Source organism: Ovis aries, chromosome 16 (assembly GCF_016772045.2).
Source record: "Ovis aries strain OAR_USU_Benz2616 breed Rambouillet chromosome 16, ARS-UI_Ramb_v3.0, whole genome shotgun sequence".
NCBI lineage: Eukaryota > Metazoa > Chordata > Mammalia > Artiodactyla > Bovidae > Ovis > Ovis aries.
This window is the reverse complement of record NC_056069.1, coordinates 23,926,683-23,940,514: the sequence shown is the minus strand read 5'-3', so window position 1 is coordinate 23,940,514 and position 13,832 is coordinate 23,926,683. Positions and strand designations below refer to the sequence as shown.

The 13,832-nt window shown below is 40.6% G+C and overlaps 2 protein-coding genes across 6 annotated transcripts in view; one reads left to right on the top strand and one right to left on the bottom strand.

Moving 5' to 3' along the window:
• The window catches only part of MTREX (Mtr4 exosome RNA helicase), a 95,367-nt gene extending 82,289 nt beyond the window's left edge, over positions 1-13,078 (top strand). The window contains exons 26-27 of one of the 2 annotated variants that reach the window (XM_004016983.5): positions 7,462-7,566; positions 8,910-13,078. In XM_004016983.5, the coding sequence (XP_004017032.1) occupies positions 7,462-7,566; positions 8,910-8,962 (158 nt within the window). In that variant the 3' untranslated portion in view covers positions 8,963-13,078. Of the gene's footprint in view, positions 1-7,461 lie in introns of both variants that reach the window. The other variant, XM_060400428.1, reaches the window with a different exon arrangement.
• The window catches only part of PLPP1 (phospholipid phosphatase 1), a 117,334-nt gene continuing 111,246 nt past the window's right edge, over positions 7,745-13,832 (bottom strand). For all 4 annotated transcript variants that reach the window (XM_060400430.1, XM_042233785.2, XM_012096933.4 and 1 more), the window contains exons 5-6: positions 10,344-10,520; positions 7,745-9,558 (exon numbers count right to left, since the gene is read on the bottom strand). In XM_060400430.1, coding sequence (XP_060256413.1) covers positions 9,427-9,558; positions 10,344-10,520 — 309 coding nt within the window. In that variant the 3' untranslated portion in view covers positions 7,745-9,426. The remainder of the gene's footprint in view (positions 9,559-10,343; positions 10,521-13,832) is intronic.

Sequence of the window (13,832 nt, the reverse complement as noted above, 5' to 3'; positions counted from 1 at the left end):
GCTTATTTCTAAACTTCCATTAAATGATCGTTAGTATTATGGTCCCAAAATCTTTTTATGAATACTATACTCTGTTATGAGCATGGCGATTATTTATTAGGTAAACAATGTGCCAGGCATTGTGCTATAATCAGCATTTTATATACTTTAATCACCAAATGGCACATCTGAGTAGATACTATTTGCACTTTGCACAAGGAGACTGATTTATAAAAGGTAAGTAATTTGGCCAAGGTCGTGGAGGTGTACCGCATGACGACGGTGTGTTTAAATTCTGGACTCTGACTGCAGGCCACATGGTAGTTGATGACTTCATCTAAAAACCATAATTCCTCATCTTTGAGTTTTGGATCACCAAGAGAATTCTTAAGCACTACCTAGAACTGTGCCATCTCCATCCTCTGAAAATTCATGCTGTGGGGGTGGTCAGAAGGCCTGTCATAACTGATGGTGTGAGAAGAGGGACACGTGACACCCTCAGCTCACTTAACCCACAGAAACCCAGGGGGGCGAATGACAGCTTGTGTGTTTCAGGGATACAAAGGCAGTCAAGTACAGGATCACCACTCTTCAGTATAACTTCTTTTTGGAAGATAAGAATGAAACCATGACTGTTCTGTGCCTGGATTCTGGACTTATTCATAGGCTAGCTCATATTTGTATATCTGCTTCTCTGAGAAGGTAGACACAGTGGCGTAAAACGGAAGTGATGCATTGTTTGGTTTATTTGTTTAAGAGAAATGAAGGAACAACAGACCTAGAAATAGAGGAGGCCTTATAAAATCATCTTTGTAGATTATTTTTCTGTTCTTTGTACTTAAGTGGAAAAGTTATCACAGTATGGAAGATAAATTGTAAAGTGTTAAAATTGAAGGTAATTTTTATTCTGTCACCTATGAGTTGATGTTTTCCCCCACATAGGAGCAATTCCTGAAATCAGTATTTTTGCCTCTTTTCAATTCCTTGCGGCTGTTTTGATGTCACAGTTTGCTTGTGAAATCTAAGATTGAAAATTAAGGGATTCATAACTATAAGTTGAACTTGGGTCTGATACCAGCAGTTTTCATGGCACCATTAATGTCAGCTCTACCTTTTCTTTCTAAAACTGGAATAGACTATATATTAGCTCATAAGAGTAAAATATGTAACTAAACAGCAAAAAAAAAAATATTGAGAACCTTGGGATATTACTTAGGATATTATTTCCTTTTTCTGGCATACTGTGTCTCCTTACCACAACCTTTTTTTTTTTAAACTGTGGTGGCATTTACTTTATCCATTTCAGAATAGCCATTCTCTCCTCATCTTGTTACAGTACATGCTTGATATAATTGGAAAAGTACTATAATCACAGCTCTGCCCATAGTATAGTGTCTTTACTTTTATAGGCAGAAAATGACTACATTGGAACTCTTTAGTGTGCTGTGGTCAGGTGTCCAGTCATGTCATGTCACGAGCCTCAGAAGTAGTTTTAAGAATTTTTCGAACATTAGCTGGAGCTAGTTCACTTTGAATGGTGGGTACTGTTTATTTGCCTATGCAAATACAGTATGGTGCTCTTCCCTGTGCAGGATGGATTTGCTTTCCTTTAAGCACGTGCCATCAGGAAAGCTTCTGTGACAGATTATCATTTGAAACCGTTTACTGTAGTGCTTACGTCTGTCATGGGTTTTTAAAGCAAATGCTGTTTTGTGCATTCCCACTCTCTGCCCCGCCACAAGTTCTTTTCACATGCCTTTCAACTAGCATAGCTTACCCTTCCCTGGGAGAGGATACATCAGTGTCATAAGGGATTTTCCAGCTGGTTTGTATTTTTACATACTTTTGCTAATAGAGTAGCATTTTATTAGTATGTATCTTTTCTCCATTTAACCTTTGGCACAATCTTAGTACTAAATGGCTTAAGAATTAGCACCTGATTTTTTTTTGATGAATAATTAACTGAGACCCTAGTGGGACCAGGAATTGTGCTGCATGCAGGCAAGCAGTAGTCTCTGCTCTCCTGGAATGTTTTCAGCCTGAGCTGGGATCTAATATGGGAAATGATTGCAGGAAAGTGTATTTATGGTTCTAATCTCAAGCCTCAGTAACCACTTAGATAGGAGGTATTATATCAGATTTAGGGTATGGACTGTGAGGAACCACTTTTGGGAATGCCAGAAAGTTGGAGGTAGAAATAAATACCTCTCCAGGTAAAGAAATGTGTTGATTTCTTCTATCCTCAACTAGAATAATGTTTTGTTCAAGAACCACAGGAGCCTGATGTTTGTGAAACTGCCCTTAAGCTTGTGTGCTTAAATGTCCTTCAGTGGGGTAGACAGTTAAATTGTGTTTTATTCACACAGTGGAACAGTATACAGCTAGAAAAAGGAGTGAAGGACTGATTTGTGCTAGTATATGAACTTGAAACACTTTAAGGTTCTAAGTGAAAGGAGGCAGACACAGAAGCCACCTACTGTATAATTTCATTTATGTGAAATGTCCAGAATAGGCAAATCTAGAGAGAAGTAGGTTTGTGGTTACCATGGACTGGTGGTGGGTGTGACTGCTTAATGGACTTGGGTTTCTTTTGGGTTTGTTAAAAGGATTCCGAAATTAAATAGTGATTATGGTTGTACAACTCAATATACTAAAAACCACTGGATTTGTGCACTTATTTAAAAGGGTGAATTTGTGTTTGTATTGACTCTACTGGATCTTAGCTATGGACACGCAGGGTTCTTTGTTGAGTTGGGAGGAATCTTTCATTGCAGCATATGGATTCTGAGTTGTGGTGCTGGGGCTCTGTAGTTGTGGTGCTGAGACTCAGTAATCGTGATGCTGGGGCTCAGTAGTCATGGTGCTGGGGCTCAGTAGTTGTGGTGTTGGGGCTTTGTTATAACACTGGGGCTCAGTAGTTGCAGCTCATGAACTTAGTTGCTCTGCAGCATATGTGATCTTAGTTCCCCCACCAGGGATCGAACCATGTCCCTTGACTACTAGGGAAGTCCCCAAAGGGTGAATTTTATGCCATGTGACAACTTATCTAAGTGCATTCTTCCAGAATGGTGATATAAAATAAACCTAAGTGTAAAAAAGGGGTAGTGACGCTGGGGCACATGCTTTAAAGTGGTAGATTTTGTTTGTATTTTACCCCCGTTTTCATTACTATTAAGGATTCAGTTTTACTTTCCACTCTGGCAAAACCAGAAAAAAGGTTCATAATAAACCATTTGGTTGTTAGTGTGTCTTTGTTTCTCGTCCGCTTCCGATGGCCTGGGAGGAAGGGTGATGATGGCCTTTGGTCTCTTGTCTCACACTTAATCTACGTGGTTCTAATTGATGAGGCAGAATGATTTCTAAAGCTGGGAGTAAGGAGAAGCTTTGGATTATGGAGAACTGTAGCAGGTAGAAAGTGTGCTGGGAAATTCACCTCTTTCCAGGAGTCTTCCTGAGTCTCCATCAGGAATAAAGAGCCTCAGTGCTGCATGCAGCTGTGAACGGTGTTTGTGCACACAAGATGATTTCTTGACAAGACTGAGGCCAACTGCCACAGCCATTGTGTGGGCAGCCCTGTATCTCCTGGCCTCATTTCTTTATTGTTCTTATGTCATCTGAAACTGTCAGAACTCAGTTTTCCAGAAATTGAGTTGGCATGAGCTGTATCTGGCAGCTCAGATGTGTGTTTAGTTTCTGTAGTTTCTACCTTAATCTTAGCAGTTTACTTCATATGTTTGGCCTCTGATAGCTTTTGCAGATTCTGGCTATGAACATGCTGCTGCTGCTAAGTCGCTTCAGTCGTGTCTGACTCTGTGTGACCCCATAGACGGCAGGCCACCAGGCTCCCCCATCTCTGGGATTCTCCAGGCAAGAACACTGGAGTGGGTTGCCATTTCCTTCTCCAGTGCATGAAAGTGAAAAGTGAAAGTGAAGTCGCTCAGTTGTGTCCTACTCTTCACGACCCCATGGACTATAGTCCACTAGGCTCCTCCATCCATGGGATTTTCCAGGCAAGAGTACTTGAGTGGGGTGCCATCGCCTTCTTCACTATTAATATGAGTTTCTCAATTTGTAGAAATACCTACACAATATCAGGTTATCTGTATTTCCCAGGACACATTTGAATTCAGTCTAAACAATATTTGTGAGCACAGGCACCTGCACAGCAAACATTTATGAAGGGCTCCATTTCAGTTCCAAGTGACCTGCGGAATCCATTCTTTCCTTTTTGAAGTGCTATATATTTACATTTTTAACCACTACCTAATTTTATTTTCTTCAAATAGAAGTGTTTGCAAAACACACATTTACTATCTAGTTGCATGAGTAATCTGATGTCCATTACGTTCTCCGTTCCAGCCCCCACTCTCTTTAGACACCCAAATGTTACTGCGATTGGATTTCCTCTTTCAAAGCAAAGCAGTACTAGAGCTCGGCATTCTTTGCACTGAGAACAGAAATAACAAATACAGCCAGCATTTATTGAATTCCTATTGTATTACTGCCACTTATTAAGCACCCTGCATACATTATTTCATTCATTTCTCATAATAACCCCATTTAGGTTTAAGAATTATTATCTGCACTTTATAGACAAGTAAACTTGAAGTTTTTCACAGGTTAATAGAGAAGATTTGAAAGGAAAAGAATGAATTCACTTTGTGAAACTGTTGAGTTTGAGGTGTCTGTAATATGTGTGGGTGATCGACTTTTTGTTGATCCAGTAAGAGCATCTAGGTAGAATTGATAGCATTGTTTTGTTTTTGTAACAGCTGTTTTTTATAATTGTGGCCTAGAAGTGAGTAACTTTCACTTATTTAAGAAAAAAATGTTACAGCAAAAATAAGTAATATGCTAATAATTGAACTTCATGAAATAATATCTTTAAAGCTAAAACTTAGGGTCCACAAATGATTATCCTGGTACAGAAATATCACACATGGACCATCGAGAACTTTATGTTTGAATCAGGGCTGAAGCAGACTCACCAGGGCTCCTATTAGCATTTGAAGGAATAGTATTAGATTTGGGGGCAGGAGAGGAGCACTATTCCTCCTGGGATGCAGGGGGTCAGGGTTAGGCTCCTCACCTGCCCACAGGACTGAAGCCCTTGTTATTATGTTGCTTGTGCCTGCACAGGGGTACCAGTAAAGGGCAGTAGGAGCTGAAACACGCATCCAGGGGAAGAGATAAAAGCAGGTGCTATCCATTTATCCAGTCATGAATTTACCAGTGGGTCTAGGGGATGCCACCTTCTGACCCTACAATGGCTAGTGGCCAACCTAGCAGCTTCCTATTGCTCGGGAATAGGCTTATACTCTTAACTGTATTTGTAAAGTGGTTGAAGGTCCGAGATTCTTCCAGAACTCTTAGCCTCACAGTTTAAACAGGAAGCCATTGCTCTAAAGGGTGAACCTGAAAGTCATTAACCCCTCTAGGGTTTCTCATTTGTAAGATGGTGGTAGGATGTTGGAAGTAACCAGTGACACTGTCTCCTCCTACTTGGGAACATCTTTTGTGAAATCATTTTTGTTGTTGTTGTTAAAGGTTACTAGTAAAAGCAGCAGCAAGTCTGTTTTCACTTGTTCTGTTAATTTTCAAAATCTTAATATAGCTTATTGGTGTCAGAATCAGTTGTCTCAGTAACAGGAAGTAAATGCCCAGGTAGGTATGTTTCTTCATTCTCTTGGAGACCTGCTGTGAAGGGGCCACACCTACCACTTAGAACTTCCTTCTGAGCCACAGTTCCCTTTCTAGTCATGGAAAGAGAATTAGGATGCAACTGAGATTCTTGTGTTTCCATCTGCCATTATATGCACCTCAAGGTGGATCAGTCTAGTAATTCATTCTCTGTTCCTGTACTTCAATAGCAGAGTTCTCCAGAGGAAAGATTGTATCGTTTGGTGTCTTCAGAAGCCATAGTCTAACCTCAGAATCACATTAAACTTTCCTAGTGATGATAGAAGTGGCAGCAGCAGAGGAGGAGGAATTGTTGTGCACCAGCTCGGTACCTGACACTTGGAACATTCTGCCTCGTTTATAGTTTCCCTAGCTTGCTAATACAGTCCCTCAGGCAGTAGATGGCACAGTGGAAACGTAATCCCTAGTCTGCCTACCTCCAGGGACTGTGGTCTCTGGCTCTGAGACTCGTCTTACAGACGACTCCAGATCCTCACTGCTCTCCTTGTGCACCTGCCTCAACTTGTGCCAGCTTTCTGGGTGATCAGTTCTGCTTCAGAGGACAGGCAGGTGCCAGTAAGCTGTCTTAAGCTAGAAAATCAGGTGCATATCTCTTGTCCCTTATTCTCTCCTCTTCAGAGGAAATTACTCTCGATTCCAGGGCCTTCTTCCACTCTTCTGCACCCTCTTCCGTTTTGAATCCCATCCTTTCTGCTGCCACTTTAGTAGTTTGTATTTCTCATCCACATCTTCTCCAGCTACCAACATAACATACCGTGTTTAAGAGCAAGAGCTTTATGAGTTAAATCTCCATTGTTTTTCTCCCGTGGGCGCATTGGACCATAATGTGGAGGGCATTAAAAGGTAAAAAGAGCCCTGAACACAATACAGTGAGTGTTTTACAAGATACATGTTAATAAATTATTCCAGTGTTACAAGGAGTTATGTAAGAACCTGAAGTGTGAGGTCACAGCTTGCATACCAGAGAGAACTGATACTCCTCTTGTATTTCAGGCATAAAACTAAAATCCAAGAGTTTTCAACTTAGACACGTAGCACCTAGAGAAAGAATCCCAAGGCTCCTCCTCATGCAAGCCTGACGGAAGTGAAAGTGTGTTTACAACTTCACCTTTGATGCAGACACTTGTCTCAGGGAGTCAAATCCCAATGGGAAGGGACTGATTGCCTCTTCTGTGCGTCATTGAGGATGCACTGTGTGGAGAAAGTATTGATGAAAGAGCCTGTTTAAGATCCAGAAGAATGATCAGTTGCACCTTTAAAATGAAGATCTGATTCTGTTATTACCTTCCTTAAACATTCCCTGTTGTATTCTCTTCACAGGATAGTATCCAGAGGCCATAGTAGGCCACACCTGGGGCCCGAGGTAGTCTGTTGGGCATTTCTGCATTGCCTCAATGGTCTTGCCCTGTCACTGTCTGACAGTGACCTTATGCATAAAGGACCCAAATTAAATGTCACCTTTGCTGCCCTTCACCCATGTTGTTCTGTCCTCTGTTCCCAGGGCATTTTGTGTACTTCTGTAAGAGCAAGTGTCAACACATTATAATAAATCCATGACTCTCTCTACTGTTAGTCAAAGATGGGAATTAAACTTTTCGTCTTTGTAGTCTTCCTGGTGCCTAGCAGTCACTAGTCAGGTTTACTACTGATTTACTGCAGTAGAAGTTCCTCAGAGGACTATTGGTTAATCATCCCATGTTCGCCTTCCTTGTGTCTTAACAAAAGTTCTGCTTTTCCTGATTATTTACACTTTACAAGTGATTTGTTTCCTTTTCTGTCCAGGCAGCATAATTCGTTGTATGAGGCGCCTGGAAGAACTACTTCGACAAATGTGTCAAGCAGCAAAAGCCATTGGAAACACTGAGCTGGAAAATAAATTTGCAGAAGGTCAGTATCCAGCCCATAAGGTTTTTCTAGTAATTTCAGCAAATCCTGTTGAGATTTGACCTCTTGACCACAGCCTAGGAGAACATTTTCAGATATTCTTCAAAGGATTGCCATGGCGGGCCACCTAGTAGCATTCAAAGAAGATATCAGTGTGTGTTAGAAAGTTTGTAAATGAATATAGATAAAAATCTCAAAATGTTTATTGTGCACTTATTGTGTGCCAGGCATTGGTTTAAGCACCAGGGAATACAGCAGTGAACAAAAAAGACACAAACCCCTGCCTTCATGGCACTCACATTCTAGTGCGGGGAGGGGGACAGTAAACAAGTCAACAGTTAAAATACATCAGGTGGTGATACAGAGAGACAACAGAGAACTGAAAGATGGATATGATGGCCTAGAGCCCCTCCATGTGTACTTGATATACTTGAGCAACAGGCCAGTTTGGCTGGAGCACAGTGAGCAGCGAGTCGAACAGTGGGGGTTGGAAGAAGAAAACAATGGTCCTGTAGGCCCCAGCACTCAGCTTTTTCCTCTGAAGTGATGGGAGGTTTTGAGCACAGGAGTGGGTGCTCTGGCATGGGTTTCGCCAGGCAGTTCTTGCTGGTGCATTGTAGATAAGTCTGTAGATGAGCTCGGTGGAAGCAGGAAGACCAACTCAGGAAAGGCTGGCTAGATCATGGTGGTAGTGCTGGGGGGGCACACATGCTTGCACATAATTTCATGCCATCTGCGTGTTGGCCAAGAAAAAGGACTTCAAACACCAAAGAATAGAGACACGGTGCTGCTCTGAGCTGGTTGCCCACAGTCAAACCTACTGATTTTGCTATCTACTTAGTGTTTGTTCTAAGAAGTTGTTTGCAGAAACTGGCTTACGTTTTCTTTTGTTAAATAGAGCAGACCTATTTAATCACTGTTGGGTTTAAGCCTAGTTTTGTAAACTTTAGAAAAGTTTGGCCTGCCTTAGCCCAGAAAGTATTTCACATGGTAACTGAAATATAGTGCCTTCCATTGTAGGCTGAAAATTCATGCTTTTAGGTAACTAACTTCTTTTGACAGCTTATTCCTTCCAAGTCTTTTAAAATAATTTTGGACATCCCTAGCCCCCACACACATGGGGTACTTTAGAGTCAGGATTCATAATAACAGTGGTCTGCTTTCGAAGTTTCCCATTTCTCAGAGATGGCTATGAACTCCTCTAGGTGTCTTTCAGACCAGCAAGGGTTTTGTATTTTCCAAACTGTCTTCTGACCAATTTAATGAGAACTGTTAAAAACCCCAGTGGATGGGCATTACATTCTTTGTGGTCTTGAAATTTTAAATCATATTTTCTTTTCTCTTAGGAATCACCAAAATCAAGAGAGATATTGTGTTTGCCGCCAGCCTCTACTTATAAACAGTCAGCTAAGGAATGTGGAATTGTGAATTGTTCTCCACCTGTCTGATTACAATCAACTATAAATGCCTATAAGTATTGATTTGGTTTTCCTATCTCAAGACAGTTGTCCTGAAACATTTTAATATGTATTATATTTAAATCAAGCATCATTCTAGGAAAGCATATTACATACACATTTGTACATAAGCGTTACATTTTTTAATAAAAAAATGTACATGGGGGGGCATTGTTTGTTTAGTGAAAGGCCGTTGAAATTTTTTTAAATGAACTTACAGCTATTAGATAACCATTGTGTTAAATGTAACTATATACACACAGGTAAAGTAGGCATCCAAGAGGTATAGTAGCAGCAGTCCCTTAAAGGCTTGTACACCGGGAAGAAAGACGCATCCTCTTGCCTTCTGGTTGCAATCATTTTTCTTTAGAAAGCAGGCCAGCTTCATCTGGGCACTCTGCCACCTTCAAGGCTGGTGACTGTTCCGATAGTGATTCCCTGTCGTCGGTGTTTCATGCAGAGTTGTATGAGAATCCTCCTCTTTTCTTTCTTTAAAAGGAGAATTTCTCTTTTTGAAGAAATCTGATACATATACAGCCTATGGAGAACAGGTAACATTTAGAATGGGGCAGAGTATTAAATAATAAAATTTTAAATAAGCTGAAAAACCATAACAAAAACTGCAATAACCAGTGTGCAAAAAATAAAAGGATATACATTACAGGGTACAAGTTAAGGGTACCAATAAATTAGTGGCTGGGCTTCCCCAGTGGCTCAGTGGTCAAGAATCTGCCTGTAATGCAAGAGATGCAGGTCCACTCTCTGGGTCAGGAAGGGCCCCTGAAGAAGGCAATAGCTACTCACTCCAGTACTCTTGCCTGGGAAATCCCATGGACAAGAGGAGCCTGCCAGGCTAGAGTCCATGGGGTCACAAAGAGGTGGACACGACTCAGTGACTAAACGTCAACAAAACATTAGTGGCTAACAGGTATTTTTGTTAAAGACATTCTGAGAGTTGCTTTGTTATGTCTTGGGCAAAAAGCTTCACTCTGCCAGCCAGCCATTAATGAAAAAAGTGTCATTTTTCATGTAAATTATTTTTAATTTATACCAAAAAGAAAACTTTATACCCAGGGCTTTTTACAATTTAAAAAAAAAACTTAGTACATTTTTTTAATAACTTCTGCAGAAAGAAAATAACCTAGGTATTATTTGCTGTCTGTCCTAAAATGACTTTTAACAACATTGGGGTCCTTACCCAGTAGCAGTTATTGAGCCACATTTTCTGCCTTAACATAGTTTTCTCATTGGAACCTTTTTTTCTACTTATTTGTCCAAGTGTTCATCAATTTCAAGATGTAGGCTGCTGCCATGTATACTTACAACTAATATTGCAACCAGAGCTCCTTGAATGAGTCCAGTCAACACATCACTCCAGTGGTGTTTGTAATCAGAAACTCGAGAAAGGCCCACATAAATGGACGCAGCAACAAGACCAAATTGCAGTGTAGGGCGTAAAAGTCTTGCCCAGTCTCCCTTCATTCTGGCTTGAAGATAAAGCTAATAGAAAAGATGGGGGGTGGGGTGGGTGGAGAGTTTAATATACCAACTGAAGACTATTTTATATTAAATATCATTTCTAAAGGATCGATGTTTTAAATGATAGCATTAACAATCATTAATCAGTGTTATTATATATGGAAGAAGGCTTTTGGCAAGCATTCTTGTACTCATGAATACCTAAAAATTAATCCCAAAATAAAACGAAAATACAAATTGCCCTAGTAACAGTTTACAAGAATTTATTACCTATCTAGTTAGACCACTCTCCAAATTATAAACAAGGTAAGCGTTTCTGTGTTTATAACCTAGGATTTCGGGGGCTGCTCCTTCCCTTCCATTTTGAGTTACAGTGGTCATTAGTTCAGAGTCTTGGGATCAACCGCCAGTGCTCTGAGCACTGGCTGCCGTTACCGTGGGCCAGGCTACTGTTATTTTCTGCCCAGCCTATTTAGGAACTAAGTTTGCTTAATTCACCCAAACAATTTACTTGAGAGTTCCTCTAGCCTCAAATTATTTAACATGAGTGACTGAGACTAAATAAATCTAAATCTGTATTTATAAGTAAATACAATAATCTGCCTAACTAAATAATACAGTCTGTAGTTTAGTCCTGATCCAATGAGAGTGTTCTTTCAATAGCACCTGTACCCTTTAAAGTTCCCTTTAAACGTCTATGATTTTTCCATACACTAATCAGACCTGAGAATTTCCCCTTTGCTGTGTCAGCCTGCCCTTGACTTTGGTGCATCCCCAAAGACTATAATAAAGAACAGATTTGGAATAGTTTCCTATGAACACCTTTCAGCATATATAGTCTTTTTTTTTTAACTGTATCTAATAATATAATTCTTAATATTCATTTTAAAAACTCTGTTCAATAATTTATGGCTCATAAACTTACTTAAATGCAGTCTGCAGAAAACAATTTATGTGGCTGTGCCCACTGACCCTGCCTATTTAAAGTAGATCGATAAGTCCATTCTCTGGGCACTGCTCTGCGTGTTCAGTTTTTAGCACCTGGCAAAGACCCAGAGGTTGTCTAATTTTATCTAGTACTTTTATAGTATAAACATCTAATCTTAAAAGAGCATACCAGTTGTTTAACTGAGTTGAACTCATTAATAGGCTGAAGTGCAGAGCTTTTGGCAGAGCTCCTCTCCCCTTTTCTGTTTGCTGCTGTTGAAGCTATAAACAAGTACAGAGTAAGAGGCTTGTCTCAAAATTCTGGAGGTGGTAAGATACTTGGTTCTGGTTGGGGCAAAGTTACTTAGGATGTGCTAGCTGAAGCCAGTTAGGTACCACAGCCGTGGCAGATAAGATTCACCTCATTAGTTCTTTCTGGAAATTTTTTGTTCATTTTAAGGAAAACAATTCTTTAACTAGGGGCCAAGTTTTGTTATTATCGAAAAGTTTAGTTGTCTCTCTTCTAGTTATTGTTAAGCTATCTTTCCAGATGATGGTTAAAGACATCGGTTATTTAGACTATAAAAACATATACTTAGGAATTGCAAATACTTGACATGAATGCAGACATATTAGGGAGAACTGCATCCATCCCTGCTAGGAACATAGTGAAAAACAACTCTCAAATGGACTTAGGGGTTTATTTTATACTTCCAACATAAAGGAAACTCAGGACTTTGACTTTAGGTAGCCCACACACATATGTTAAGTAAGTTATTATTTTGCCCCAATCTCCTCCTCAACATCCCTGTGAAAACAAGCATTTGCTTATGGATCAATAACCAAACACACTGCAGTATACTCTAGGTGAAATCTTTCCCAAGTACCTAATTAAGAGTCTGTGTTCATCTCTTCTGGGAACTAATGGCCATGGCTTGAGTAAAAGCTCTTGTTACAGAACAATTCTCAGCTCTGAGTGAGACTGGCTAATTGAATGGGCTTCCTATTTTGCCTGTTTTGTATCTCTGGGTCCAGGGCACTTGATGTAGCAAAAGCCAGGCACCACCTCTAGCCCTGCTCTTCCCGGTGAGGACTTCGGTTTCAGTAGACCCTCAAGAGGTAAACACATTGAGTTTGTTGAACCTTGTGTCACCTGAGTTGCATGGCTGACATGTCCTGAATTCCAGACCTTGACAACTGACCTCCTGTGTTGCCAGCCCAAAGTCTATCCTATATAAGCAGGTCCAAGAAAGCGTACAATGCTGACTTTCTGGGGGCTCCACTTCCTAAGCCTTTCTCAGGTTCCACAGTGCAGATCTTTTAAGCTCCCACCTCGAGAGGCACTAGAGATTCAGCTTCCTCCTACCACTCCTTTAACGCTTTCCAAAATCTTGTACCTCTTGTTTATTGTCTCCTTTTCCATTCTTTGACTTTGTGAATTTATATATTTTTTTCTATTCTACTCCTTGTCCTTTGACAGGGGAGAGAAAAGCATATATGTTCCTTTAAAAACAAGTCTCTATTCCTCCATCTTTCTCTGTCTCAGAGAAACTGAATATCTGATGTATCTCAGCACTGCTATATTAGAACTAGATGTGGGGACTGCTCATGCTTTAATGCCAGAGTTGAGAATAAAAAGGCTTTGTAACCTTTGTTGCCTTTGCAACCTGTACTCTTTCCCCTTCTCCCTCTACATGCATATGTTAATCACATATGTACTACAAGAAGGAAAGCATTCAATTGCTTATATCTGAAGGTTTAGAACTTCCAGAACTCTATATCCAGTGCTGTGTATGGTACCAGACTGGCTGGCTCAGTGGTAGCATCTACAATTTTCAAATTTCCCCACTGGGGGAAACTGCCAATCCACAGACAAAACTGAAGGGCACCACATAGCCCTGCCTGACTTTATGAGAGGGCCCGGAGTATGACTTGCAGCAGACTTGGCCCGGAAATCTGCTGGGCTGCATCTGCTCTAGGGTTTATGTATGAAGGAACTGTTTAGTTTTCACAAGTTGTAGAAATGGTACCTAACAGATTCATGATGGGCTGCTGGCAAACAAAAGCTAGACAAGAACAAGCCATTTAATAGAAAATGGAGAAGAGTGGCAGCCACACTAAAAAACCAAGTGGCCAGTGAGACAAGTGGAAATTCAACTTTCTGGTGAAGTAGAAAGGTCACAACTAGAAATAAAAGACAAGCTTCTGGCAGGACAAAAGCAAACTGCAGCACTTCACTAAGGTGCTCCCCAGAAGCAGAGGCTTCACACTGTGATACTATAGATTCAGGAAGCCCCAAGGCAGGACAGCAGAGGAACAGAGGATGAAACATGCAGCTACCAGTTCTGTAAGCAGAGCAATCCACGAAACTCCAGACAGCAAAGGAAGACTTGTTGACATAAAAAG